General features: G+C 43.8%; 1 protein-coding gene across 3 annotated transcripts; it reads right to left on the bottom strand.

The window, feature by feature from the left end:
- Positions 1–290: 290 nt before the first annotated feature.
- On the bottom strand, positions 291–25,818 carry parp16 (poly (ADP-ribose) polymerase family, member 16). 3 transcript variants are annotated; one of them, XM_083763018.1, is made up of 8 exons: positions 25,718–25,818; positions 24,157–24,336; positions 14,377–14,514; positions 11,913–12,119; positions 9,326–9,497; positions 6,193–6,337; positions 2,629–4,058; positions 291–1,999 (listed from the first exon to the last, which is right to left on the bottom strand). In XM_083763018.1, the coding sequence occupies exons 2-7, from the start codon at positions 24,328–24,330 to the stop codon at positions 3,929–3,931; spliced, it is 966 nt and encodes a 321-aa protein (XP_083619144.1). In that variant the 5' UTR covers positions 24,331–24,336; positions 25,718–25,818; the 3' UTR covers positions 291–1,999; positions 2,629–3,928. The 3 variants fall into 3 exon arrangements, with proteins under 3 accessions (XP_083619144.1, XP_083619145.1, XP_083619146.1); XM_083763019.1 differs by having other exon boundaries at positions 2,665–4,058; XM_083763020.1 differs by lacking the exon at positions 291–1,999 and having other exon boundaries at positions 3,927–4,058; positions 9,339–9,497.
- Between the last annotated feature and the right edge of the window lie 1,640 nt (positions 25,819–27,458).

Raw genomic sequence — 27,458 nt, 5'->3', positions numbered from 1 at the left:
ATAGCACTGATTTATGAAACAACACACAGACGTAAAGGGTGTTCAATAGCACTGATTTATGGAACAACACACAGACGTAAAGGGTGTTCAATAGCACTGATTTATGAAACAACACACAGACGTAAAGGGTGTTCAATAGCACTGATTCATGGAACAACACACAGACGTAAAGGGTGTTCAATAGCACTGATTTATGAAACAACACACAGACGTAAAGGGTGTTCAATAGCACTGATTAATGAAACAACACACAGACATAAAGGGTGTTCAATAGCACTGATTCATGGAACAACACACAGACGTAAAGGGTGTTCAATAGCACTGATTTCTTCCCCCTAAAAAAAGAGTTATGAGGGTTCGTACCGACAGCAGTGTGTTTTGTGTGTGATTAAGAAGAGTCTTGTACACCGTGTTCACTTACAGAAAAAAATACTTTATTTCAGATTCAACGTTTTGGTCGCTCTGACCTTCATCAGACATGATTTCTGAAGGTCACAGGTTAGGGTTAGGCCTAAAAACGGATTTGTTGTGACTAGTTACATTGGTGTGACATGTCCTTAAAACGGATTTGTAGTGACTAGATGCATTGGTGTGACTTTGGTGTGAACTGTTTTGTTGGACCTGGTGAGACGTAGGAGGGGCCCGGACAGGAGTCAACCCACAGAGCCTAGTCCATCCACGCGCCAGAAGCGTACCTCCCAGCCCTGGCAGAGTAGTTCTGGAGTAGTTCTAACGGATTGTGTGGCCCTGGTTTTTCCCTAGTGGGACTGATCGAGGGTAGCTACTGGGACGTAAGTCGGGACTTGATCACCCCGGCTGGGTCACCTGAGTGAGGAGTGTGATGTTCAAAAGACCCGAAACCCCGATTACCTTGGGATACATCACTGGGGATACGTCCCAGGTGGTGACCTCAGGATACATCACTGAGGATACGTCCCAGGTGACCTTGGGATACATCACTGAGGATACGTCCCAGGTGGTGACCTCAGGATACATCACTGAGGATACATCCCAGGTGGTAACCTCAGGATACATCACTGAGGATACGTCCCAGGTGGTGACCTCAGGATACATCACTGAGGATACATCCCAGGTGGTGACCTCAGGATACATCACTGAGGATACGTCCCAGGTGGTGACCTCAGGATACATCACTGAGGATACGTCCCAGGTGGTAACCTCAGGATACATCACTGAGGATACGTCCCAGGTGACATTGGGATACATCACTGAGGATGGGTTCCGGTTCAGAATGGTTTAAAAGTGTTTTGTTACATTGATGTGGACCGGCCTTAAAGCTGGACTGACATTAACTTTACACTCTTTGCTGGACAGAAGTGACCCAGAAAAGAAACGATGAAATGATATGAAAATGACAGCATTGGCCCTTTAACACAATGACACGTGAATACACAATAAGATGAATGACAAATAAAAGTACAGAATGGCCCTTTAACCACAATAAGATGAATGATGCTGTATTATTGCTGAATATTAGGCCTGACTGTACCTGACACACACACACACACACACACACACACACACACACACACACACACACACACACACACACACACACACACACACACACACACACACACACACACACACACACACACACACACACACACACACACACACGTTCCCTGTTACAACACATGTTCAGATGGGGGTCCCTGGTACAACACATGTTCAGATGGGGGTCCCTGGTACAACACATGTTCACATGGGGGTCCCTGGTACAACACATGTTCAGATGGGGGTCCCTGGTACAACACATCTTCAGATGGGGGTCCCTGGTACAACACATGTTCAGATGGGGGTCCCTGGTACAACACATGTTCACATGGGGGTCCCTGGTACAACACATGTTCACATGGAAAGGTTCTATTCTAGGTTCCATTTAAATCTGAGGCCGATTCTAAACAAATGTCTTCTAAATCCTAAAAGTTTTTTGAAAAACCCCATGTTTCTGTCAGTGGTTCTCACAGGGTTAAACCTCATGTTTCTGTCAGTCGTTCTCACAGGGTTAAACCCAGGGGGGCAGTCAGCCAGATATTTCGTGAAGCCTCATTTTAAATCGGTAGTTCATATAATGGCCTGTTGTGGCGCTGGACTGGACCCAAAAAGCCCCATAGCTCCATAGAGGCCCATGTATTTTGGCCCAACTTCACCTAGACTGTATTACCTTAATAAACATGGTCATGAATACTTTCTTCTTCCAGTCACTAGTTTAAAGTCTCATTTCTAATGTCATAATATTCTTTTTGGAAAATTATGGTCCCATTAATTAAAATAATGACCATAAAGTCGCGTATGTTCTGAGGGGCGTGGCTACCGTTACCGTCTATGATCGGGATTCCCCTCCCACTCAAGAGTCTTCTCCTCCCACTCGAGTCAAAATAAAAACCAACGGAGAAGAAGGGGGGAAGTCCCGCCTCGTTGTCTGGGCAGCCAATGGCCAGCTGGACCCAAACGGAGCCAGCCAATGGCCAGCTGGTCCAAAACGGATCTAGAAAGATGGCGATTTACAGTGCATTAGAATGCAAGGGATTTCAGGCTTCATTTTACGTTCATGTTAGACCCGGGGAACGCTTTGTCCATATTTTTTACAGTCTATGGTTAAACCCCATGTTTCTGTCAGTGGTTCTCACAGGGTTAAACCCCATGTTTCTGTCAGTCGTTCTCACAGGGTTAAACCCCATGTTTCTGTCAGTGGTTCTCACAGGGATAAACCTCATGTTTCTGTCAGTCGTTCTCACAGGGTTAAACCCCATGTTTCTGTCAGTGGTTCTCAAACCTTTTTCCCCGTCAAGGACGCCCAGAATTATCTGTATTTGAAAATATGTTGTTCCAGGGACCTCCCGGAAGCAAAGATCTGAGTTAAAAACGTTCCCTCTGAAAGAATACAGTATATATTCAAAGATGTGCGCCTCATTTTCAAGATATTTCAAAAATATCAGATCTACAAGCTTGCAGATCTGCTCTTTTTCAATAGCTAAAGTATAACATAATGCTTAAAACACCAATAGGGGTTCCCGCCACCGTAGACTCTCGTTCTATTTCGCTCGGAAAACAAGACCGTTTCCGGTCCCGCAAGAAATAGCTATAGCGGGCCCAGGCCGTAGCGTAACGGTCTGGGCACCGGACTGGTAATCCAGTCGCAGTGTGCCGCGGGTTCGACTCCCGGACCCGACACGGCCCTTACTGCATGTCATCCCCCCCATCTCTCTCTCCCGTTTCCTGTCAGCCTACTGTCTGTCCCTTGAAAAATCAATAAAAGGCGTAAGCCGCAAAAAAATATCTTAAAAAAAAAAAGAAATAGCTATAGCGGCAAAAAATCGTCTAAAGCTAATGTGATCGTCGTCTATTTAAGAGTCTCCAGGAGCGTTCGTATTTCAACCGTGCGGTAACGACCATTTAGTAACGAGCCGCTAACATGGTCGCGTTGTTCAACTCAGAGCCGCCCGAGCTTTACGGTAAATATGAGCTGAGACCCAGGCCTCACCCTGAGAGAGAGAGGTCTGGGTGAGGACCAGGTCTGGGTGAGGACCACCAGTGTGAGGGTCTGGGGTCTGAGGACCACCCTAGGTCTGAGGGTGAAGTTCAGATTGTCTGTAATGATGTTCAATTAAATTAAGGCACTAATGAACTAATGTCATTAATACTAATTAATGTTAATTAACTAATAACAGCCTTGAATTCTTTAAACAGACAAAGGGGAGGGGTTTAGAACAAAAGGGGAGGGGTTTAGAACAGATGGGAGGGGTTTATAACAAAGGGGAGGGGTTTATAACAAAGGGGAGGGGTTTAGAACAAATGGGAGAGGTTTAGAACAAAGGGGAGGGGTTTAGAACAAAGGGGAGGGGTTTAGAACAAAGGGGAGGGGTTTATAACAAAGGGGAGGGGTTTATGACCATATATGGGTTTAGAAGAGTCTGTTCCAGAAGCTCCAGAAGGAGGTGGAGCTAAAGGCACCGATGCACATGAGCAGCAGGATGTATGATGTCATCATGACCAGGAAGTGATGACGGACCACCCAGGAAGTCCTGCCAGGTCTGAAACACATGACCAAATATGGATATAATAAAACCGTGGCATATATACTGCCTCTAGCAATTTCCAAATGCTTACGTCGTAGCTTCCGTCGTACAGTCTGGAGCAACGGAAGCTCTGATCATGAGTAAAATACAAATGCTTCCGTCGTACAGTCTGGAGCAACGGAAGCTCTGATCATGAGTAAAATACAAATGCTTCCGTCGTACAGTCTGGAGCAACGGAAGCTCTGATCATGAGTAAAATACAAATGCTTCCGTCGTACAGTCTGGAGCAACGGAAGCTCTGATCACGAGTAAAATATAAATGCTTCCGTCGTACAGTCTGGAGCAACGGAAGCTCTGATCATGAGTAAAATACAAATGCTTCCGTCGTACAGTCTGGAGCAACGGAAGCTCTGATCATGAGTAAAATACAAATGCTTCCGTCGTACAGTCTGGAGCAACGGAAGCTCTGATCACGAGTAAAATATAAATGCTTCCGTCGTACAGTCTGGAGCAACGGAAGCTCTGATCATGAGTAAAATACAAATGCTTCCGTCGTACAGTCTGGAGCAACGGAAGCTCTGATCATGAGTAAAATATAAATGCTTCCGTCGTACAGTCTGGAGCAACGGAAGCTCTGATCATGAGTAAAATACAAATGCTTCCGTCGTACAGTCTGGAGCAACGGAAGCTCTGATCATGAGTAAAATATAAATGCTTCCGTCGTACAGTCTGGAGCAACGGAAGCTCTGATCATGAGTAAAATATAAATTCTTCCGTCGTACAGTCTGGAGCAACGGAAGCTCTGATCATGAGTAAAGTATAAATGCTTCATCATACAGTCTGAAGCAACGGAAGCTCTGATCACGAGTAAAATATAAATGCTTCCGTCGTACAGTCTGGAGCAACGGAAGCTCTGATCATGAGTAAAATACAAATGCTTCCGTCGTACAGTCTGGAGCAACGGAAGCTCTGATCATGAGTAAAATATAAATGCTTCCGTCATACAGTCTGGAGCAACGGAAGCTCTGATCATGAGTAAAATATAAATGCTTCCGTCGTACAGTCTGGAGCAACGGAAGCTCTGATCATGAGTAAAATATAAATTCTTCCGTCGTACAGTCTGGAGCAACGGAAGCTCTGATCATGAGTAAAATATAAATGCTTCCGTCGTACAGTCTGGAGCAACGGAAGCTCTGATCACGAGTAAAATATAAACGTTTCCGTCATACAGTCTGGAGCAACGGACGCTCTGATCACGAGTAAAATATAAATACTTCCGTCGTACAGTCTGGAGCAACGGACACTCTGATCATGAGTAAAATATAAATGCTTCCGTCATACAGTCTGGAGCAACGGAAGTTCTGATCATGAGTAAAATATAAATGCTTCCGTCGTACAGTCTGGAGCAACGGAAGCTCTGATCATGAGTAAAATATAAATGCTTCATCATACAGTCTAAGCTTGTTGCTTAGCCTGGACAGACGTGTCCTCATAGAGTAGACCATATTACATGTTATATCTTCACCTGGACAGACGTGTCCTCATAGAGTAGACCATATTACATGTTATATCTTCACCTGGACAGACGTGTCCTCTGCGATTAGACCATATTATATGTTATATCTTCACCTGGACAGACGTGTCCTCATAGAGTAGACCATATTACATGTTATATCTTCACCTGGACAGACGTGTCCTCTGCGATTAGACCATATTATATGTTATATCTTCACCTGGACAGACGTGTCCTCATAGAGTAGACCATATTACATGTTATATCTTCACCTGGACAGACGTGTCCTCTGCGATTAGACCATATTACATGTTATATCTTCACCTGGACAGACGTGTCCTCTGCGATTAGACCATATTACATGTTATATCTTCACCTGGACAGACGTGTCCTCTGCGATTAGACCATATTATATGTTATATCTTCACCTGGACAGACGTGTCCTCTGCGATTAGACCATATTATGTGTTATATCTTCACCTGGACAGACGTGTCCTCTGCGATAAGACCATATTATGTGTTATATCTTCACCTGGACAGACGTGTCCTCTGCGATTAGACCATATTATATGTTATATCTTCACCTGGACAGACGTGTCCTCATAGAGTAGACCATATTATGTGTTATATCTTCACCTGGACAGACGTGTCCTCTGCGAGTACACCAGCAGGTATTTCACTCTCAACAGTTGGTTGTTGGTGACGATGAAGTATTTCTGAGGAACTTCTCCTCCTTCACTGTTCCTGGCCCGGGAACGCTGCCGGTCCACCTGCTGGCAATCTAGAACACATTAGAATGACATCATTATTATTATGATTATTATTATTATTAATCTAGAACACATTAGAATGACATCATTATTATTATTATTATCATTATTATTATTATTATTATTAATCTAGAACACATTAGAATAACATCATTATTATTATTATTATCCTTGGTCTGCCCCGGGGTCTCCTCCCAGTGGGACGTGGTCCTTGGTCTGCCCCGGGGTCTCCTCCCAGTGGGACGTGGTCCTTGGTCTGCCCCGTGGTCTCCTCCCAGTGGGACATGATCCTTGGTCTGCCCCGGGGTCTCCTCCCAGTGGGACATGATCCTTGGTCTGCCCCGGGGTCTCCTCCCAGTGGGACGTGGTCCTTGGTCTGTCCCGGGGTCTCCTCCCAGTGGGACATGATCCTTGGTCTGCCCCGTGGTCTCCTCCCAGTGGGACGTGATCCTTGGTCTGCCCCGTGGTCTCCTCCCAGTGGGACGTGATCCTTGGTCTGCCCCGGGGTCTCCTCCCAGTGGGACGTGATCCTTGGTCTGCCCCGGGGTCTCCTCCCAGTGGGACATGATCCTTGGTCTGTCCCGGGGTCTCCTCCCAGTGGGACGTGATCCTTGGTCTGTCCCGGGGTCTCCTCCCAGTGGGACGTGATCCTTGATCTGCCCCGGGGTCTCCTCCCAGTGGGACGTGGTCCTTGGTCTGCCCCGGGGTCTCCTCCCAGTGGGACATGATCCTTGGTCTGCCCCGGGGTCTCCTCCCAGTGGGACGTGGTCCTTGGTCTGCCCCGGGGTCTCCTCCCAGTGGGACATGATCCTTGGTCTGCCCCGGGGTCTCCTCCCAGTGGGACATGATCCTTGGTCTGCCCCGTGGTCTCCTCCCAGTGGGACGTGGTCCTTGGTCTGTCCCGGGGTCTCCTCCCAGTGGGACATGATCCTTGGTCTGCCCCGGGGTCTCCTCCCAGTGGGACGTGATCCTTGGTCTGTCCCGGGGTCTCCTCCCAGTGGGACGTGATCCTTGATCTGCCCCGGGGTCTCCTCCCAGTGGGACGTGGTCCTTGGTCTGCCCCGGGGTCTCCTCCCAGTGGGACATGATCCTTGGTCTGCCCCGGGGTCTCCTCCCAGTGGGACGTGGTCCTTGGTCTGCCCCGGGGTCTCCTCCCAGTGGGACATGATCCTTGGTCTGCCCCGGGGTCTCCTCCCAGTGGGACGTGGTCCTTGGTCTGCCCCGTGGTCTCCTCCCAGTGGGACATGATCCTTGGTCTGCCCCGGGGTCTCCTCCCAGTGGGACGTGATCCTTGGTCTGCCCCGTGGTCTCCTCCCAGTGGGACATGATCCTTGGTCTGCCCCGGGGTCTCCTCCCAGTGGGACATGATCCTTGGTCTGCCCCGGGGTCTCCTCCCAGTGGGACGTGATCCTTGGTCTGCCCCGGGGTCTCCTCCCAGTGGGACATGATCCTTGGTCTGCCCCGGGGTCTCCTCCCAGTGGGACGTGATCCTTGGTCTGCCCCGGGGTCTCCTCCCAGTGGGACGTGATCCTTGGTCTGCCCCGGGGTCTCCTCCCAGTGGGACGTGATCCTTGGTCTGCCCCGGGGTCTCCTCCCAGTGGGACGTGATCCTTGGTCTGCCCCGGGGTCTCCTCCCAGTGGGACATGATCCTTGGTCTGCCCAGGGGTCTCCTCCCAGTGGGACGTGGTCCTTGGTCTGCCCCGGGGTCTCCTCCCAGTGGGACATGATCCTTGGTCTGCCCCGGGGTCTCCTCCCAGTGGGACATGATCCTTGGTCTGCCCCGGGGTCTCCTCCCAGTGGGACATGATCCTTGGTCTGCCCCGGGGTCTCCTCCCAGTCGAGGACCTCCCTAGGGAGGCGCCCGAGAGGCATCCTAACCAGATGCCCAAACCACCTCAGCTGGCTCAGTTATGTATGTATGTATGTATGTCGGTGTCGGCCACCAGCCAATAAGGGGCTACCATTGTACGTCTGTTAGGACTTCGATAATCATACGTTTCATTAAAGGACCACTTCACCACTTTTCAACCTATCTTCATATAATTGGTCCTCACTAATAATCATGATAAAATGGCACGATGTTTTTCTACTCAGTCTGTGTCTCATAGGAGGGCTGTGGGCAGTTTAGAAACCGTCTTCCAGTGTCATCATCATTAGGCAGATTATTTTTTAAACAAGATTTATTTTACAAAAATGTTTAGATTTTCATTATCGTGAGAACGATGGCTTCCAAGTATGCAGTTTTTATTAGCTTTTATTTCCCATCGATGATGTCACTGGAAGACGGTTTCTGAACTGCCCACAGCCCTCCTATGAGACACAGACAGAGTAGAAAAAAATTGCGATTAATAATAATAATTAATTAAAATGATTATTAGTGAGGACCTATTATTATATGAAGATAGGTTGAGAAGTGGTGAAGTGGTCCTTTAATCAGACCAGTGGAAACCTCGTGTGAATCTGATCTCGGGTCAGAATGGGTTAATATCGGTGGCAAAAAAAACGGCCGATTATCATATTTTGTCATCAATGTGAAACAACCCTCAACTCTCATTGAAAAGCCAGTAGAACACGGTTGTAAGGAGATGTATAGCTGCGTGTCTCACTGATACACCGGAGGAGGTCTAGACACAGAGCCTTCTCTCCACACACACACACACACACACACACACACACACACACACACACACACAGTTAACCCATTTTGGGCGGGAACCCATTTTGCTGTTAGCATCATGTTATGCTTTAGCTATTGAAAAATAGCAGATCTACAAGCTCATATCGCGCCACCGAGTGGCGCGCTACGAGCTTGTAGGTCTGCTATTTTTGAAAAATCGAAGAACGACTGACGTAGAAACATCAGAAAACAGGCATTTTCAAACAGGCATTTTTTTAATCTGATCTCAGGTCAGAATGGGTTAAAGCTGTATGTAGGGGCCGCTATAGAGCCCCTCAAAATAATAAGATAATGGCCAGATGATGACCTCGCTCGCCGTACCTTTTCTCTTCACCTGACATTTGACCTCCGGGTGGTCGATGACCTCACAGAGCGCCACGCAGCTCAGCTGAGTCCCCAGGAGACTCTCCCTCCAGCCGTTACCGTGAGGGCTGTAGAGCACCGCCATGCTGAGGTCAGAGGTCAGGTAGGTGCCCTCGCCAAACAGAGACGTCTGAAACAAACAATACAAAACCATCCCCGTATCAGGAAAAACACAGTGTGGGGAAAAGAGGCTAACAGGAGGTAGAGCAGGTCGTCCAATGATCCATGGGTCGGCGGTTCGAATCCCGGCTCCTCCTCCTGTCGACATGTCGAAGTGTCCTTGGGCAAGACACTGAACCCCAAATTGCTCCCGATGTGCTGTTTGGTGCCTCGCATGGCTTCCGCCGCAATCGGGCGCGTTCGGAAATAGCGCACTGAGCGCACTGTGCAATGCAAACTAATATATAGGCGTGTGCGCCCCCGATGTGCATTTCTGAACACACCCAAAGCTACTGCAGGTGCTCCTGGCAGCAAAAAGTAAATTACTAGAATATGGCTAACCCCAATCACACCCACAATAATAATAATAATAATTATTATTATTATTATTAACCCCAATCACACCCACAATGGACCATTAGCACGGGATAGTCCTGGATATTTTCAAAATGGAAGAATTAACATACATCCTAAGAACTAGACTAGACAGATTCTACCAAATTTGGAACAACTGGATACTACCGAGAGCAGACTTTGTGTGATCTCACTGGTCTTAAACTCTTAACCCATTCTGACCTGAGATCAGATTCACACGAGGTTTCCACTGGACACACACTGGTCTGATTAATGCCTGCTTTGTGATCTCTGTATGTAAAAGGTCAAGCTATGTTCTCCCCGTGTCCCCTAGGGTAGGTACCCTCACATGTTCTCCCCGTGTCCCCTAGGGTAGGTATACCCTCACATGTTCTCCCCGTGTCCCCTAGGGTAGATACCCTCACATGTTATCCCCGTGTCCCCTAGGGTAGGTACCCTCACATGTTCTCCCCGTGTCCCCTAGGGTAGGTACCCTCACATGTTCTCCCCGTGTCCCCTAGGGTAGGTACCCTCACATGTTCTCCCCGTGTCCCCCTAGGGTAGGTACCCTCACATGTTCTCCCCGTGTCCCCTAGGGTAGGTACCCTCACATGTTCTCCCCGTGTCCCCTAGGGTAGGTACCCTCACATGTTCTCCCCGTGTCCCCTAGGGTAGATACCCTCACATGTTCTCCCCGTGTCCCCTATAGGGTAGGTACCCTCACAAAAAACATGCAGTAATCCTGGTCACTAAACTGCCTCCCCCTGGCCAGCCGGGGCGCCTGATGGAGGGGAAAGGAACTGGTCTCTAAACTGCCTCCCCCTGGCCAGCCGGGGCGCCTGATGGAGGGGAAAGGAACTGGTTGGAATAACGTGTTCCTTCCACGCGCTACGTCCAACCAGGGAAACTCCCCCCTGTCAGGTGAAAAGGAGCAACTTGGACACTCAGGCATGAAGGAAGCATGAGTTCAAGTCCGTTGCTCCCCCCTTGTCCCCCTTATATGGGGACTAGGTTGGTCTCCCCATGTCCCCCATATATGGGGACTAGGTTGCTCTCCCCTTGTCCCCCATATATGGGGACTAGGTTGGTCTCCCCTTGTCCCCCATATATGGGACTAGGTTGCTCTCCCCTTGTCCCCCATATATGGGGACTAGGTTGCTCTCCCCTTGTTCCCCATATATGGGACTAGGTTGCTCTCCCCTTGTTCCCCATATATGGGGACTAGGTTGCTCTCCCCTTGTTCCCCATATATGGGACTAGGTTGCTCTCCCCTTGTCCCCCATATATGGGGACTAGGATGCTCTCCCCTTGTCCCCCATATATGGGGACTAGGTTGGTCTCCCCTTGTCCCCCATATATGGGGACTAGTTTGGTCTCCCCTTGTCCCCCATATATGGGGACTAGGTTGCTCTCCCCTTGTCCCCCATATATGGGGACTAGGTTGGTGGAGGGTGTGTAGAGCCCAGGATCACATTAGATGATTGACACAGGGGTGAAAAATGGGATAAAAAAAAAAAAAAAAAGGTCAAGCTTTGGATGCTTTGCTTTGCACTGTGTTTGTTGTCTGGAGCAAGTTGCTGGTGTGTGATGCCGTGTCTCACAGCCTAGGCACCGGCCACCGACTTTTTACGGGTACAGGTTTTAGTTCCGACGAAGTGGAGTGGTAAGAGTTTAAAGCATTGCGGACCGGCACTGCTGCTGCACAACATGAAGCTTATCAACATGACAACAGCGTGTCCCGACATAATAATAATAATATATAATAATAATAATAATAAGACATACTGTCCCTTATTATCGTAAAGTGTCCCGACATACTGTCCCTTATTATCGTAAAGTCGGGTTAGTGTACACTGTTGGAGCCATGTGTGTCTGTCTGTTTGACTGTACGTACGTACGGGTTAGGGTTTAGGGCTTAGTGTATACTAACCTTGTTAAGGTGACAGTGCAGCCCGTTATAAACGATGGAGTGGAAGTTCTCCAGGTATATTATAGTGTATAGAGTAGGTTTAGGGTTTAGGGTTTAGGGTACCTTGTTAAGGTGACAGTGCAGCCCGTTGAAAACGATAGAGTGGAAGTTCTCCAGGCGACTCCCGTGGAAGGCGTAGAGAACGTCTCGTTCTCCTCGGGTCTTCTGGAAGTGGAGGTTGAGCTGCTCGCTGTATTCCACCTCAAACAGGAAGTCTGGCACGGGCGTGGCCGGACCGTCGATGCCCGCCAGGCTGCACAGCTTAGCATACTGAAACACATCATAGTTCTATTATATACAGTTCTATTCTATTCACAGCTTAGCATACTGAAACACATCATAGTTCTATTATATACAGTTCTATTCTATGCAGAGCTTAGCATACTGAAACACATCATAGTTCTATTATATACAGTTCTATTCTATTCACAGCTTAGCATACTGAAACACATCATAGTTCTATTATATACAGTTCTATTCTATTCACAGCTTAGCATACTGAAACACATCATAGTTCTATTATATACAGTTCTATTCTATTCACAGCTTAGCGTACTGAAACACATCATAGTTCTATTATATACATTTCTATTCTATTCACAGCTTAGCATACTGAAACACATCATAGTTCTATTATATACAGTTCTATTCTATTCACAGCTTAGCATACTGAAACACATCATAGTTCTATTATATACAGTTCTATTCTATTCACAGCTTAGCATACTGAAACACATCACAGTTCTATTATATACAGTTCTATTCTATTCACAGCTTAGCATACTGAAACACATCATAGTTCTATTATATACAGTTCTATTCTATTCACAGCTTAGCGTACTGAAACACATCATAGTTCTATTATATACAGTTCTATTCTATTCACAGCTTAGCATACTGAAACACATCATGGTTCTATTATATACAGTTCTATTCTATTCACAGCTTAGCATACTGAAACACATCATAGTTCTATTATATACAGTTCTATTCTATTCACAGCTTAGCATACTGAAACACATCATAGTTCTATTGTATACAGTTCTATTCTATTCACAGCTTAGCATACTGAAACACATCATAGTTCTATTATATACAGTTCTATTCTATTCACAGCTTAGCATACTGAAACACATCATAGTTCTATTATATACAGTTCTATTCTATTCACAGCTTAGCATACTGAAACACATCACAGTTCTATTATATACAGTTCTATTCTATTCACAGCTTAGCATACTGAAACACATCATAGTTCTATTATATACAGTTCTATTCTATTCACAGCTTAGCATACTGAAACACATCACAGTTCTATTATATACAGTTCTATTCTATTCACAGCTTAGCATACTGAAACACATCATAGTTCTATTATATACAGTTCTATTCTATTCACAGCTTAGCATACTGAAACACATCATAGTTCTATTATATACAGTTCTATTCTATTCACAGCTTAGCATACTGAAACACATCATAGTTCTATTATATACAGTTCTATTCTATTCACAGCTTAGCATACTGAAACACATCATAGTTCTATTCTCTCTGTTTTTACTCGCCACCGCTCAACGTTATTTCAGCTCCGGTGGTCACCTCACAACCGGAGCGGTGGTCACCTCACCACCGGAGCGGTGGTCACCTCACAACCGGAGCGGTGGTCACCTCACAACCGGAGCGGTGGTCACCTCACAACCGGAGCGGTGGTCACCTCACAACCGGAGCGGTGGTCACCTCACAACCGGAGCGGTGGTCACCTCACAACCGGAGCGGTGGTCACCTCACCACCGAAAATCCAGACTATGAATAGGCCTTAAGACATCTACAATACCCATTCTGACCTGAGATCAGTTTCTAAACACGTCTTCTACATCCTGACAGTTTTCTGAAAAAGCTACGTTTCATTACATACTGTAATAGTATACAATGTAACATATACATTACATTCTGTAATAGTATACAATGTAACATATACATTACATACTGTACTACTACTACTACTACTATGCGTTATGGTTAGGGGTTAGGGTCGTAGAGTTAAAGGAGAATTCCATACTAAAAGGCTTTCTTACCTTTCTTTGTAGTCGTTACATCCCCATCAAAGAGGTCCAGGTGTTATTTTGTGCAAAAGCTCCTTATTGGCTATTTCCCCTATCATAAGCCCTCACTGAATTGCATTGAATTGAATGGGAATTGAATGGGGCTATGGGGTGTTGTGCTAATTCGCTTATTTCCATCGCTCAAAATTATAATTATTTTGTATATATCCTCTCTTCATAATGTAAATAATATCCCAAGCGGCATAACACTAGCATAACACCCCATAGCCCCATTCAATTCCCATTCAATGCAATGCAATTCATGTAGGGCTTATGGTAGGGAAAATAGCCAATAAGGAGTTTTTGCACAAAAAAACACCTGGACCTCTTTGGTGGGGACGTAACAACTACAAAGAAAGGTAAGAAAGATAAGAAAGCATTCTAGCATGGAATTCTCCTTTAAGGGTTAGGGTTTAGGGTCCTACCTCTTCCTTATGGAGGGTCTTCACAGCGAAGCTTCTAGAAGACAACACCCAGTGAACCAGAGATAAATGCTGGTCAGATTCTCCTGCTTTGAGTCTCACCAGGTCTCTGACCCCAGGCAACGAGCTGGCATCTGTTAACTACAATACATACATGTTATATTATTACTTGCGCAAGTACTAGTTTCGCCCAGGGCCCGTATGCACCGTCCCAGCAAATGACGTAATGACTACTTGTGCCTGATACGGCAGTGGTGCCAGATCACATACATGTATACACAGGAGCATCACGTTTAATCCTCCCGACACTAGAACATATCGTCATTATTACAGATTACATACATGTATACACAGGAGCATTACCTTTAATCCTCCCAACACTAAAACATATCGTCATTATTACAGATTACATACATGTATACACAGGAGCATTACCTTTAATCCTCCCGACACTAGAACATATCGTCATTATTACAGATTACATACATGTATACACAGGAGCATTACCTTTAATCCTCCCGACACTAAAACATATCGTCATTATTACAGATTACATACATGTATACACAGGAACATTACCTTTAATCCTCCCGACACTAGAACATATCGTCATTATTACAGATTACATACATGTATACACAGGAACATTACCTTTAATCCTCCCGACACTAAAACATATCGTCATTATTACAGATTACATACATGTATACACAGGAGCATTACCTTTAATCCTCCCAACACTAAAACATATCGTCATTATTACAGATTACATACATGTATACACAGGAGCATTACCTTTAATCCTCCCGACACTAAAACATATCGTCATTATTACAGATTACATGCATGTATACACAGGAACATTACCTTTAATCCTCCCGACACTAAAACATATCGTCATTATTACAGATTACATACATGTATACACAGGAGCATTACCTTTAATCCTCCCAACACTAAAACATATCGTCATTATTACAGATTACATACATGTATACACAGGAACATTACCTTTAATCCTCCCGACACTAAAACATATCGTCATTATTACAGATTACATACATGTTGTGGGGTCTGGTGAGCGACCCCCGCGATGGTAAGTGCGTTGCCAGGGCAACCAGGCACGCTGTCAGACAGAAGACGCCCTCCTCCGCCAGATTGAGCTGATTGACGGACCGCACCCAAATCAGCTAGCGGCTACACCCGTCATTATAAAAGGGAGAATCAGTCTGCGTCTGAACAGCGGCTGGTTCACACACGCTCACGGAGGCACGCACAACCGTCGGGGGGTAAGAAAGACACACACACTTCCACCGAACCCATTCTCATGTGTATAGCTCTGCATATCTTAACTGTCACTCTCCTCTCGTCACAGGTTTATAGAATCCGTCTAGGGTTGTGTCCGAGGGACACAGTCCATGGGACTGGATGAAGGAAATATAACATTGAGGTCCAGTTCTCATGTATCGGGCTGCTGCAGGGAAGCCGGCCCCGCCAACGACGGCGACGTGAGAACTACAGATAAAAAGGTCGGGAAGAAACATATTAATTCTTTCTATCACATTGAGTTCGAGTTCTCCTGTATCGGGCTCCGGGAAGACGCCCCGCCACAGACGGCGACGTGAGAACTACGAACAAAAAGGTCGGAAGGAAACCTATTTAATTCCACACAGACATTGTATTGAGAACTGCCTAGCCAGCAGGCACTCATTATATAACGCCGGTTAGGCTCAACGGCTGCTGCTCGCTCGGAGCTGAATCCCCGCTATGAGAAAAGACCCTCTACAAGTAAAGGATAAATACTGACGACGTCACGAAGCAAGAATCCGCCGTCATCTCTTATTATTGTTTATTGTTATCTTTTCTTATTATAACGAGCCCTCCAGTGTGGAGTCGGGCCGTAAGAAGAAGACTGCATAACCTAAGTTGAAACTAACCTTCGTTTTCTCATCCTCCTCCAGGCGATGGATTGATGCCTGTGAAGCATATAATACTGAATGGAATATAATTCATGAAGGAAACCTACGTGGGGTTTCTCCTGTATTCTATTATTTATTGAAATTACTAATAAAAGGCCAACGGCTACTGCTGCAATCCCTTGTTCCGCCTCTTGGTGACCTCAGAGACTTCACATTTGGTGGAGAATGTGGGTATAGCAGGTCCTAACCACCGCCTAAACATGGACCCAGCAGCAGCCTTAAACGCCCTGGTGAAGGGCAACACGGACCTCCAGACGTGCATGCGGGAGGTACTGCGCAGACTGGACAGAGACGCACCGGCCACCAGAGCACCAGCAGCGGTGCTCACCAAGCAAACACCCGACGACGACATCGAGGCTTTCCTAGAGGTATTCGAGCGCTCCGCCACCCGGGAGAGGTGGCCACTGGCCGACTGGGGCGGCATCGTAGCCCCCTATCTGTGCGGACCGGCACAACGAGCATGCCGAGACCTCAACGCGAGAGACGCGCTCGACTACGGAAAGCTAAAAACCGCCATCCTGTCCAGCCAGGGGTACAGCCTCCCCGCCAGAGCACACAGGTTCCACCAGTGGGAGTTCCACATGGCGCAGCCGGCGCGCACCCAGTTCGCCGACCTGTGCAGACGCACACAGAACTGGCTCACCACAGGAGAAGATGTCCCCCTCCTCGACCGAATAGTGGTCGACCGCGGCATGAGAGCCTTGCCCCCCGACGCGAAGAAAATAGCAGTGCACGCCTGCCCCACAACCGTTGAAGAGCTAGTCACCCTGGTAGAGAACTATCAGGTGGGCACCCAGATGCTGCAAACATCTAAAAGCTCCTCAGCCGAAGAAACCCCACCACTGGACGAGGACCCAGAGAGCGGATCCAGTGAGAGGACCCAGAGAGAGAACCCAGCGAGAGGACACAGTGAGAGAGGACCCAGTGGGGGAATGCATGAGGAAGAGGAAGAAGGTTAAGCTCCTCGCCTCGGCAAGGATCTTAGGGGGGGGAGTGTGTGGGGTCTGGTGAGCGACCCCCGCGATGGTAAGTGCGTTGCCAGGGCAACCAGGCACGCTGTCAGACAGAAGACGCCCTCCTCCGCCAGATTGAGCTGATTGACGGACCGCACCCAAATCAGCTAGCGGCTACACCCGTCATTATAAAAGGGAGAATCAGTCTGCGTCTGAACAGCGGCTGGTTCACACACGCTCACGGAGGCACGCACAACCGTCGGGGGGTAAGAAAGACACACACACTTCCACCGAACCCATTCTCATGTGTATAGCTCTGCATATCTTAACTGTCACTCTCCTCTCGTCACAGGTTTATAGAATCCGTCTAGGGTTGTGTCCGAGGGACACAGTCCATGGGACTGGATGAAGGAAATATAACATTGAGGTCCAGTTCTCATGTATCGGGCTGCTGCAGGGAAGCCGGCCCCGCCAACGACGGCGACGTGAGAACTACAGATAAAAAGGTCGGGAAGAAACATATTAATTCTTTCTATCACATTGAGTTCGAGTTCTCCTGTATCGGGCTCCGGGAAGACGCCCCGCCACAGACGGCGACGTGAGAACTACGAACAAAAAGGTCGGAAGGAAACCTATTTAATTCCACACAGACATTGTATTGAGAACTGCCTAGCCAGCAGGCACTCATTATATAACGCCGGTTAGGCTCAACGGCTGCTGCTCGCTCGGAGCTGAATCCCCGCTATGAGAAAAGACCCTCTACAAGTAAAGGATAAATACTGACGACGTCACGAAGCAAGAATCCGCCGTCATCTCTTATTATTGTTTATTGTTATCTTTTCTTATTATAACGAGCCCTCCAGTGTGGAGTCGGGCCGTAAGAAGAAGACTGCATAACCTAAGTTGAAACTAACCTTCGTTTTCTCATCCTCCTCCAGGCGATGGATTGATGCCTGTGAAGCATATAATACTGAATGGAATATAATTCATGAAGGAAACCTACGTGGGGTTTCTCCTGTATTCTATTATTTATTGAAATTACTAATAAAAGGCCAACGGCTACTGCTGCAATCCCTTGTTCCGCCTCTTGGTGACCTCAGAGACTTCACAATGTATACACAGGAGCATTACCTTTAATCCTCCCAACACTAAAACATATCGTCATTATTACAGATTACATACATGTATACACAGGAACATTACCTTTAATCCTCCCAACACTAAAACATATCGTCATTATTACAGATTACATACATGTATACACAGGAACATTACCTTTAATCCTCCCAACACTAAAACATATCGTCATTATTACAGATTACATACATGTATACACAGGAGCATTACCTTTAATCCTCCCAACACTAAAACATATCGTCATTATTACAGATTACATACATGTATACACAGGAGCATTACCTTTAATCCTCCCAACACTAAAACATATCGTCATTATTACAGATTACATACATGTATACACAGGAACATTACCTTTAATCCTCCCAACACTAAAACATATCGTCATTATTACAGATTACATACATGTATACACAGGAGCATTACCTTTAATCCTCCCCAACACTAAAACATATCGTCATTATTACAGATTACATACATGTATACACAGGAACATTACCTTTAATCCTCCCGACACTAAAACATATCGTCATTATTACAGATTACATACATGTATACACAGGAACATTACCTTTAATCCTCCCAACACTAAAACATATCGTCATTATTACAGATTACATACATGTATACACAGGAGCATTACCTTTAATCCTCCCGACACTAAAACATATCGTCATTATTACAGATTACATACATGTATACACAGGAACATTACCTTTAATCCGCCCGACACTAAAACATATCGTCATTATTACAGATTACATACATGTATACACAGGAGCATTACCTTTAATCCTCCCAACACTAAAACATATCGTCATTATTACAGATTACATACATGTATACACAGGAGCATTACCTTTAATCCTCCCAACACTAAAACATATCGTCATTATTACAGATTACATACATGTATACACAGGAGCATTACCTTTAATCCTCCCAACACTAAAACATATCGTCATTATTACAGATTACATACATGTATACACAGGAGCATTACCTTTAATCCTCCCGACACTAAAACATATCGTCATTATTACAGATTACATACATGTATACACAGGAGCATTACCTTTAATCCTCCCAACACTAAAACATATCGTCATTATTACAGATTACATACATGTATACACAGGAGCATTACCTTTAATCCTCCCGACACTAAAACATATCGTCATTATTACAGATTACATACATGTATACACAGGAGCATTACCTTTAATCCTCCCAACACTAAAACATATCGTCATTATTACAGATTACATACATGTATACACAGGAGCATTACCTTTAATCCTCCCGACACTAAAACATATCGTCATTATTACAGATTACATACATGTATACACAGGAGCATTACCTTTAATCCTCCCAACACTAAAACATATCGTCATTATTACAGATTACATACATGTATACACAGGAACATTACGTTTAATCCTCCCGACACTAAAACATATCGTCATTATTACAGATTACATACATGTATACACAGGAACATTACGTTTAATCCTCCCAACACTAAAACATATCGTCATTATTACAGATTACATACATGTATACACAGGAACATTACCTTTAATCCTCCCGACACTAAAACATATCGTCATTATTACAGATTACATACATGTATACACAGGAGCATTACCTTTAATCCTCCCGACACTAAAACATATCGTCATTATTACAGATTACATACATGTATACACAGGAGCATTACCTTTAATCCTCCCGACACTAAAACATATCGTCATTATTACAGATTACATACATGTATACACAGGAGCATTACCTTTAATCCTCCCAACACTAAAACATATCGTCATTATTACAGATTACATACATGTATACACAGGAACATTACGTTTAATCCTCCCGACACTAAAACATATCGTCATTATTACAGATTACATACATGTATACACAGGAACATTACCTTTAATCCTCCCAACACTAAAACATATCGTCATTATTACAGATTACATACATGTATACACAGGAGCATTACCTTTAATCCTCCCCAACACTAAAACATATCGTCATTATTACAGATTACATACATGTATACACAGGAACATTACCTTTAATCCGCCCGACACTAAAACATATCGTCATTATTACAGATTACATACATGTATACACAGGAGCATTACCTTTAATCCTCCCAACACTAAAACATATCGTCATTATTACAGATTACATACATGTATACACAGGAACATTACCTTTAATCCTCCCGACACTAAAACATATCGTCATTATTACAGATTACATACATGTATACACAGGAGCATTACCTTTAATCCTCCCAACACTAAAACATATCGTCATTATTACACATTACATACATGTATACACAGGAGCATTACCTTTAATCCTCCCAACACTAAAACATATCGTCATTATTACAGATTACATACATGTATACACAGGAGCATTACCTTTAATCCTCCCAACACTAAAACATATCGTCATTATTACAGATTACATACATGTATACACAGGAGCATTACCTTTAATCCTCCCGACACTAAAACATAATCGTCATTATTACAGATTACATACATGTATACACAGGAGCATTACCTTTAATCCCAACACTAAAACATATGGTCATTATTACAGATTACATAAATGTATACACAGGAGCATTACCTTTAATCCTCCCGACACTAAAACATATCGTCATTATTACAGATTACATACATGTATACACAGGAGCATTACCTTTAATCCTCCCAACACTAAAACATATCGTCATTATTACAGATTACATAAATGTATACACAGGAGCATTACCTTTAATCCTCCCGACACTAAAACATATCGTCATTATTACAGATTACATACATGTATACACAGGAGCATTACCTTTAATCCTCCCAACACTAAAACATATCGTCATTATTACAGATTACATACATGTATACACAGGAACATTACCTTTAATCCTCCCGACACTAAAACATATCGTCATTATTACAGATTACATACATGTATACACAGGAGCATTACCTTTAATCCTCCCGACACTAAAACATATCGTCATTATTACAGATTACATAAATGTATACACAGGAGCATTACCTTTAATCCTCCCGACACTAAAACATATCGTCATTATTACAGATTACATACATGTATACACAGGAGCATTACCTTTAATCCTCCCAACACTAAAACATATCGTCATTATTACAGATTACATAAATGTATACACAGGAGCATTACCTTTAATCCTCCCGACACTAAAACATATCGTCATTATTACAGATTACATACATGTATACACAGGAGCATTACCTTTAATCCTCCCAACACTAAAACATATCGTCATTATTACAGATTACATACATGTATACACAGGAGCATTACCTTTAATCCTCCCGACACTAAAACATATCGTCATTATTACAGATTACATACATGTATACACAGGAACATTACGTTTAATCCTCCCGACACTAAAACATATCGTCATTATTACAGATTACATACATGTATACACAGGAACATTACGTTTAATCCTCCCAACACTAAAACATATCGTCATTATTACAGATTACATACATGTATACACAGGAACATTACCTTTAATCCTCCCAACACTAAAACATATCGTCATTATTACAGATTACATACATGTATACACAGGAGCATTACCTTTAATCCTCCCGACACTAAAACATATCGTCATTATTACAGATTACATACATGTATACACAGGAGCATTACCTTTAATCCTCCCAACACTAAAACATATCGTCATTATTACAGATTACATACATGTATACACAGGAGCATTACCTTTAATCCTCCCAACACTAAAACATATCGTCATTATTACAGATTACATACATGTATACACAGGAGCATTACCTTTAATCCTCCCGACACTAAAACATATCGTCATTATTACAGATTACATACATGTATACACAGGAGCATTACCTTTAATCCTCCCAACACTAAAACATATCGTCATTATTACAGATTACATACATGTATACACAGGAACATTACCTTTAATCCGCCCGACACTAAAACATATCGTCATTATTACAGATTACATACATGTATACACAGGAGCATTACCTTTAATCCTCCCAACACTAAAACATATCGTCATTATTACAGATTACATACATGTATACACAGGAGCATTACCTTTAATCCTCCCAACACTAAAACATATCGTCATTATTACAGATTACATACATGTATACACAGGAGCATTACCTTTAATCCTCCCAACACTAAAACATATCGTCATTATTACAGATTACATACATGTATACACAGGAGCATTACCTTTAATCCTCCCGACACTAAAACATATCGTCATTATTACAGATTACATACATGTATACACAGGAGCATTACCTTTAATCCTCCCAACACTAAAACATATCGTCATTATTACAGATTACATACATGTATACACAGGAGCATTACCTTTAATCCTCCCGACACTAAAACATATCGTCATTATTACAGATTACATAAATGTATACACAGGAGCATTACCTTTAATCCTCCCGACACTAAAACATATCGTCATTATTACAGATTACATACATGTATACACAGGAGCATTACCTTTAATCCTCCCAACACTAAAACATATCGTCATTATTACAGATTACATAAATGTATACACAGGAGCATTACCTTTAATCCTCCCGACACTAAAACATATCGTCATTATTACAGATTACATACATGTATACACAGGAGCATTACCTTTAATCCTCCCAACACTAAAACATATCGTCATTATTACAGATTACATACATGTATACACAGGAGCATTACCTTTAATCCTCCCGACACTAAAACATATCGTCATTATTACAGATTACATACATGTATACACAGGAACATTACCTTTAATCCTCCCGACACTAAAACATAATCGTCATTACGTCACCACCATCGAAAACCATTGGTTTTATCAGGCACAACTAGTCATTACGTCATTTGCTGGGACGGTGCATACGCATCGAAAATGCTGGGACGGTGAATACGGCTCAAAGTAACCACAGTATACCGCTAATCAACTTACAAATTACATAGACAAATAGAGTCAGTTCCTTTAATCCACCCGGCACTGGTATAACTAGCTCTCAATGATGTGGATTAAAGGACCCAATGCCAGAGTGTAATTGCAACGAGCTGGCATCTGTCCGCTGTAGAATATTATAATTACGGGTTAAGCCCTTTTTGTTTTCGTGAATGTTCCGCCCATTTTAGCAGTTTTGGCAGTTCTGTGCTATCGTTCTAAATTAAGGAGTAAAAGGTGTAAATTGAATCCCAGTATTTTAGGGTCGGTAATCGGACGATGAGAAACATGTCGCTACATCGAATACTAATACATCTTGTATATAAGTTAATATAGTATATAGGCCTATTACATATCATTAACCCATACTGGGCGGGCACCCATTTTGGTGTTAGCATCATGTTATGCTTTAGCTATTGAAAAATAGCAGATCTACAAGCTCATATCGCGCCACCGAGTGGCGCGATACGAGCTTGTAGGTCTGCTATTTTTGAAAAATCGAAGAACGACTGACATTTTTAGAATCTGATCTCGGGTCAGAATGGGTTAATCAGACCAGTGTGTGTCCAGTGGAAACCTCGTATGAATCTGATCTCAGGTCAGAATGGGTTAATTATAATTTATAATATATTAAGTTGATACATCTTACCAGCTCCTCAAAGTCTTTGTTGTTGTGATTGCTGACGTAGGTGGGAGGAAATGGTCTCAGGACGGAGTCCCTCTTGTAACTCTGAGCAGCAGCAACGAACAGGCTGAGACGAAGGTCTGCCGCTACTGGATCTCTGTGAAGGCAGGACACCACTAGGTCCTTAACGGCCTCCATAACGACCTGTTAACGAGATCATTAACACTGTTAATTACCTATTTACCACCTGTTAGTGAGATCAATTACAAGCCACAGGGCAGAAGACAGAGCTCTCCGAGTCTCTGGCCACGTTCAGGTGTTTAGACAGATATCTGGTGTTGTGTTTATAGACGGTTTAGGTGGGCAACCCTTAGTGTTTTATTTAGCTGCCAGGGGCAGGTGGGTGACCCTTAGTGTTTTATTTAGCTGCCAGGGGCAGGTGGGTGACCCTTAGTGTTTTATTTAGCTGCCAGGGGCAGGTGGGCAACCCTTAGTGTTTTATTTAGCTGCCAGGGGCAGGTGGGCAACCCTTAAGTGTTTTATTTAGCTGCCAGGGGCAGGTGGGTGACCCTTAGTGTTTTATTTAGCTGCCAGGGGCAGGTGGGCAACCCTTAGTGTTTTATTTAGCTGCCAGGGGCAGGTGGGCAACCCTTAAGTGTTTTATTTAGCTGCCAGGGGCAGGTGGGTGACCCTTAGTGTTTTATTTAGCTGCCAGGGCCAGGTGGGTGACCCTTACGCCAGGGCTCCACTGGGCGCGTCTGCGTCGCGTCTGCGTCGCGTCTCCGTCAGCGTCGGGAATGTGCCCTTTTAATCAATGGAGGGTAGCTCCACTGCCCGCGTTGCGTCGCGTCTCCGTCACCATAAAATTTAACCGGTTCGTTTTTTGACGCACGCACGCGTGACGCACGCGTGACGCAACGCGCCCAGTGGAGCCCTGGCGTTAGTGTTTTATTTAGCTGCCAGGGGCAGGTGGGTGACCCTTAGTGTTTTATTCAGCTGCCAGGGGGCAGGTGGGCAACCCTTAGTGTTTTATTTAGCTGCCAGGGGCAGTTGGGCAACCCTTAGTGTTTTATTTAGCTGCCAGGGGGCAGGTGGGCAACCCTTAGTGTTTTATTTAGCTGCCAGGGGCAGGTGGGCAACCCTTAGTGTTTTATTTAGCTGCCAGGGGCAGGTGGGCAACCCTTAGTGTTTTATTTAGCTGCCAGGGGCAGGTGGGCGACCCTTAGTTACACACACACACACACACACACACACACACACACACACACACACACACACACATATAACTTGACATCATTGCTTGTCTTGTTTATCATTGTATGTCTTTAAATGTCTTAATGAATTGAATACAAGAGCAGAATGGAAACAATTGCGTTTAACAATCATTATAAATCACACTTATTATAATTATTGTCATGACGTCATTGTGGTTTAGAACTTTGTAAACTTATCAACAGGACAGAAGCTGCCATGCTAGCTGCAGTTAGCATCCTGAGCTAGTTAGTTTATATTAGTGCTTCTTTGTAATCTCATGAATATTCATGACGTGAGTAAATAAATAAATAAATGCATGTTTGTTGTTTACCTTCAGTGTTTGTTGACGTTGATGACGTCAGTCATGTCCATATAAAGAAATAATAAACAGCTGTTAGCATTTAGCTTAGCCTAGGCAACATGTACACTGTGTGGCAGCAGGATGTAAACATAGCAGGGTTGCCAGGTTGAGAAACAAGCAACAAGGTCTGTGAAAACAACCTTTAATCGTTTGTTCTCAAAGTGGGCTTATTGTGGGAGTTCCAGGGGTCCCCAGTTAAATGGAACCAAATGAACCCCAACAGGTCGATTTTGTTCCATTTGTACACTCTCAGAGTTAAATTAACACTGATTTTACAATATAATGTGGGGGTCCCAGAGAGATAGAAATGCCATTAAATGTGGGTCCGTAGATCATCTTCTCTTATTATGGGTTGTTGTTGGAAATAGCAGATCTACAAGCTCATGCTTGTAGATTTCCAACTACAACAACAAAACATCTTGGAAGAGAATACAAATACAAAAGTGGATTATCTTTAAAAAACATTTTTACAAACACACATCTTGTATGGACAGTATGGGGGTTAGGGTTAAGGCTCAATATATATATGTATATATATATATTTATATATATATATGTATATATGTATATATATATATATATATATATATATATATATATATATATATATATATATATATATATTATTTTGGGGGTCCTTCTCTTGAAAATGAAATCCTGGATTAAACAACATTTTATTGAAATGAAAATCTGGATTAAACAACATTTATCAACCAACAAATATATATTTAGTTATTTACAAGATACAGGGAACCCTGGGAAAACGTCGCTTATAATTAGCGGACATGGCAACACTGCCACGTCACATTATCACACTTTTCGGTGTGTTACGGTGAAATGGGTGACCTGTAGAATTATGTGACTGGGCCCTGTAGTGCTACTGCGCCTGCGCCTACGAGCTCTCCAGATCGGCTCATCACGGATGAAGTATAAACGGCTCAGTGTTGCCCTCCTGTGGTGGCTTCGAGGAGAGCATTATGCAGAATGTCTTTTTATATTTCACAAGTTTTCAAATTAAATAAATGTGTAAACCATATTTAAAAAATAGCAGATCTACGCATTGAGAGCTTAAGTTGTAGATCGGATATTTTCAAATGGCTGAAAATACATTAGCCTATTTTGTAAACAATTGATTGATTGATTGATTGATTGATTGATTGAAATATGTATTAACAGTTTGCAGAATTACAGTACATTTCAAGCACAAACTCAATACAAAGACTGTTAACTGTGAGTGGGCGACACATTACACTTGTTTACAAGAGGGTTCACCATGCTCAATTCATCAAAACATTTAGAGACAAATAGACACTTCTATGTAGCTAAAGAACAGAACAGGAATTCATCATAAAGGAGGTAAAAAGGGAAAAGATACATATACAGTGAGGGGGAAATGGGGGTGCGGGGGGGGGTGATTCAGATTTTCCGGGGGCCAGTTTCGAATTGCAGCCGTCCGTAGGTGCCCTTTGAGAGCGGTTTTGAAGGAGTCAAGGGATTCACATGTCTTAATGACTGTTGGTAGGGCGTTCCACATTTTGGTGGCATAGGAGCGAAAATAATTTAGTCCCTAGTTTATGCTTTATGGTCCACAGTTAACAGTCTTTGTATTGAGTTCTGCTTGAAATGTAGCATACTGTAATTATGCAAACTGTTAATTAATACTTCAATAAATAAATAAATCAATCAATCAATCAATGAACCAATCAATCTA

Source organism: Protomyctophum parallelum (assembly GCF_964188405.1).
Source record: "Protomyctophum parallelum genome assembly, chromosome: 4".
Taxonomy (NCBI): Eukaryota; Metazoa; Chordata; class Actinopteri; order Myctophiformes; family Myctophidae; genus Protomyctophum; species Protomyctophum parallelum.
The sequence above is the reverse complement of the archived record's forward strand: the minus strand, read 5'-3'. Positions and strand labels throughout refer to the sequence as shown.

What these genes read in the sequence shown, in the direction of transcription:
- parp16 (XM_083763018.1), bottom strand. Translation starts at nt 24,330, where the DNA reads ATGGAGGCCGTTAAGGACCTAGTGGTGTCCTGCCTTCACAGAGATCCA. An exon ending in TGCACTGTCACCTTAACAAG is followed by an intron (nt 9,498 to 11,912) that starts GTACCCTAAACC and finishes TGTTTGTTTCAG; the next exon opens with ACGTCTCTGTTTGGCGAGGG. An exon ending in ATGTCAGGTGAAGAGAAAAG is followed by an intron (nt 6,338 to 9,325) that starts GTACGGCGAGCG and finishes AATGTGTTCTAG; the next exon opens with ATTGCCAGCAGGTGGACCGG.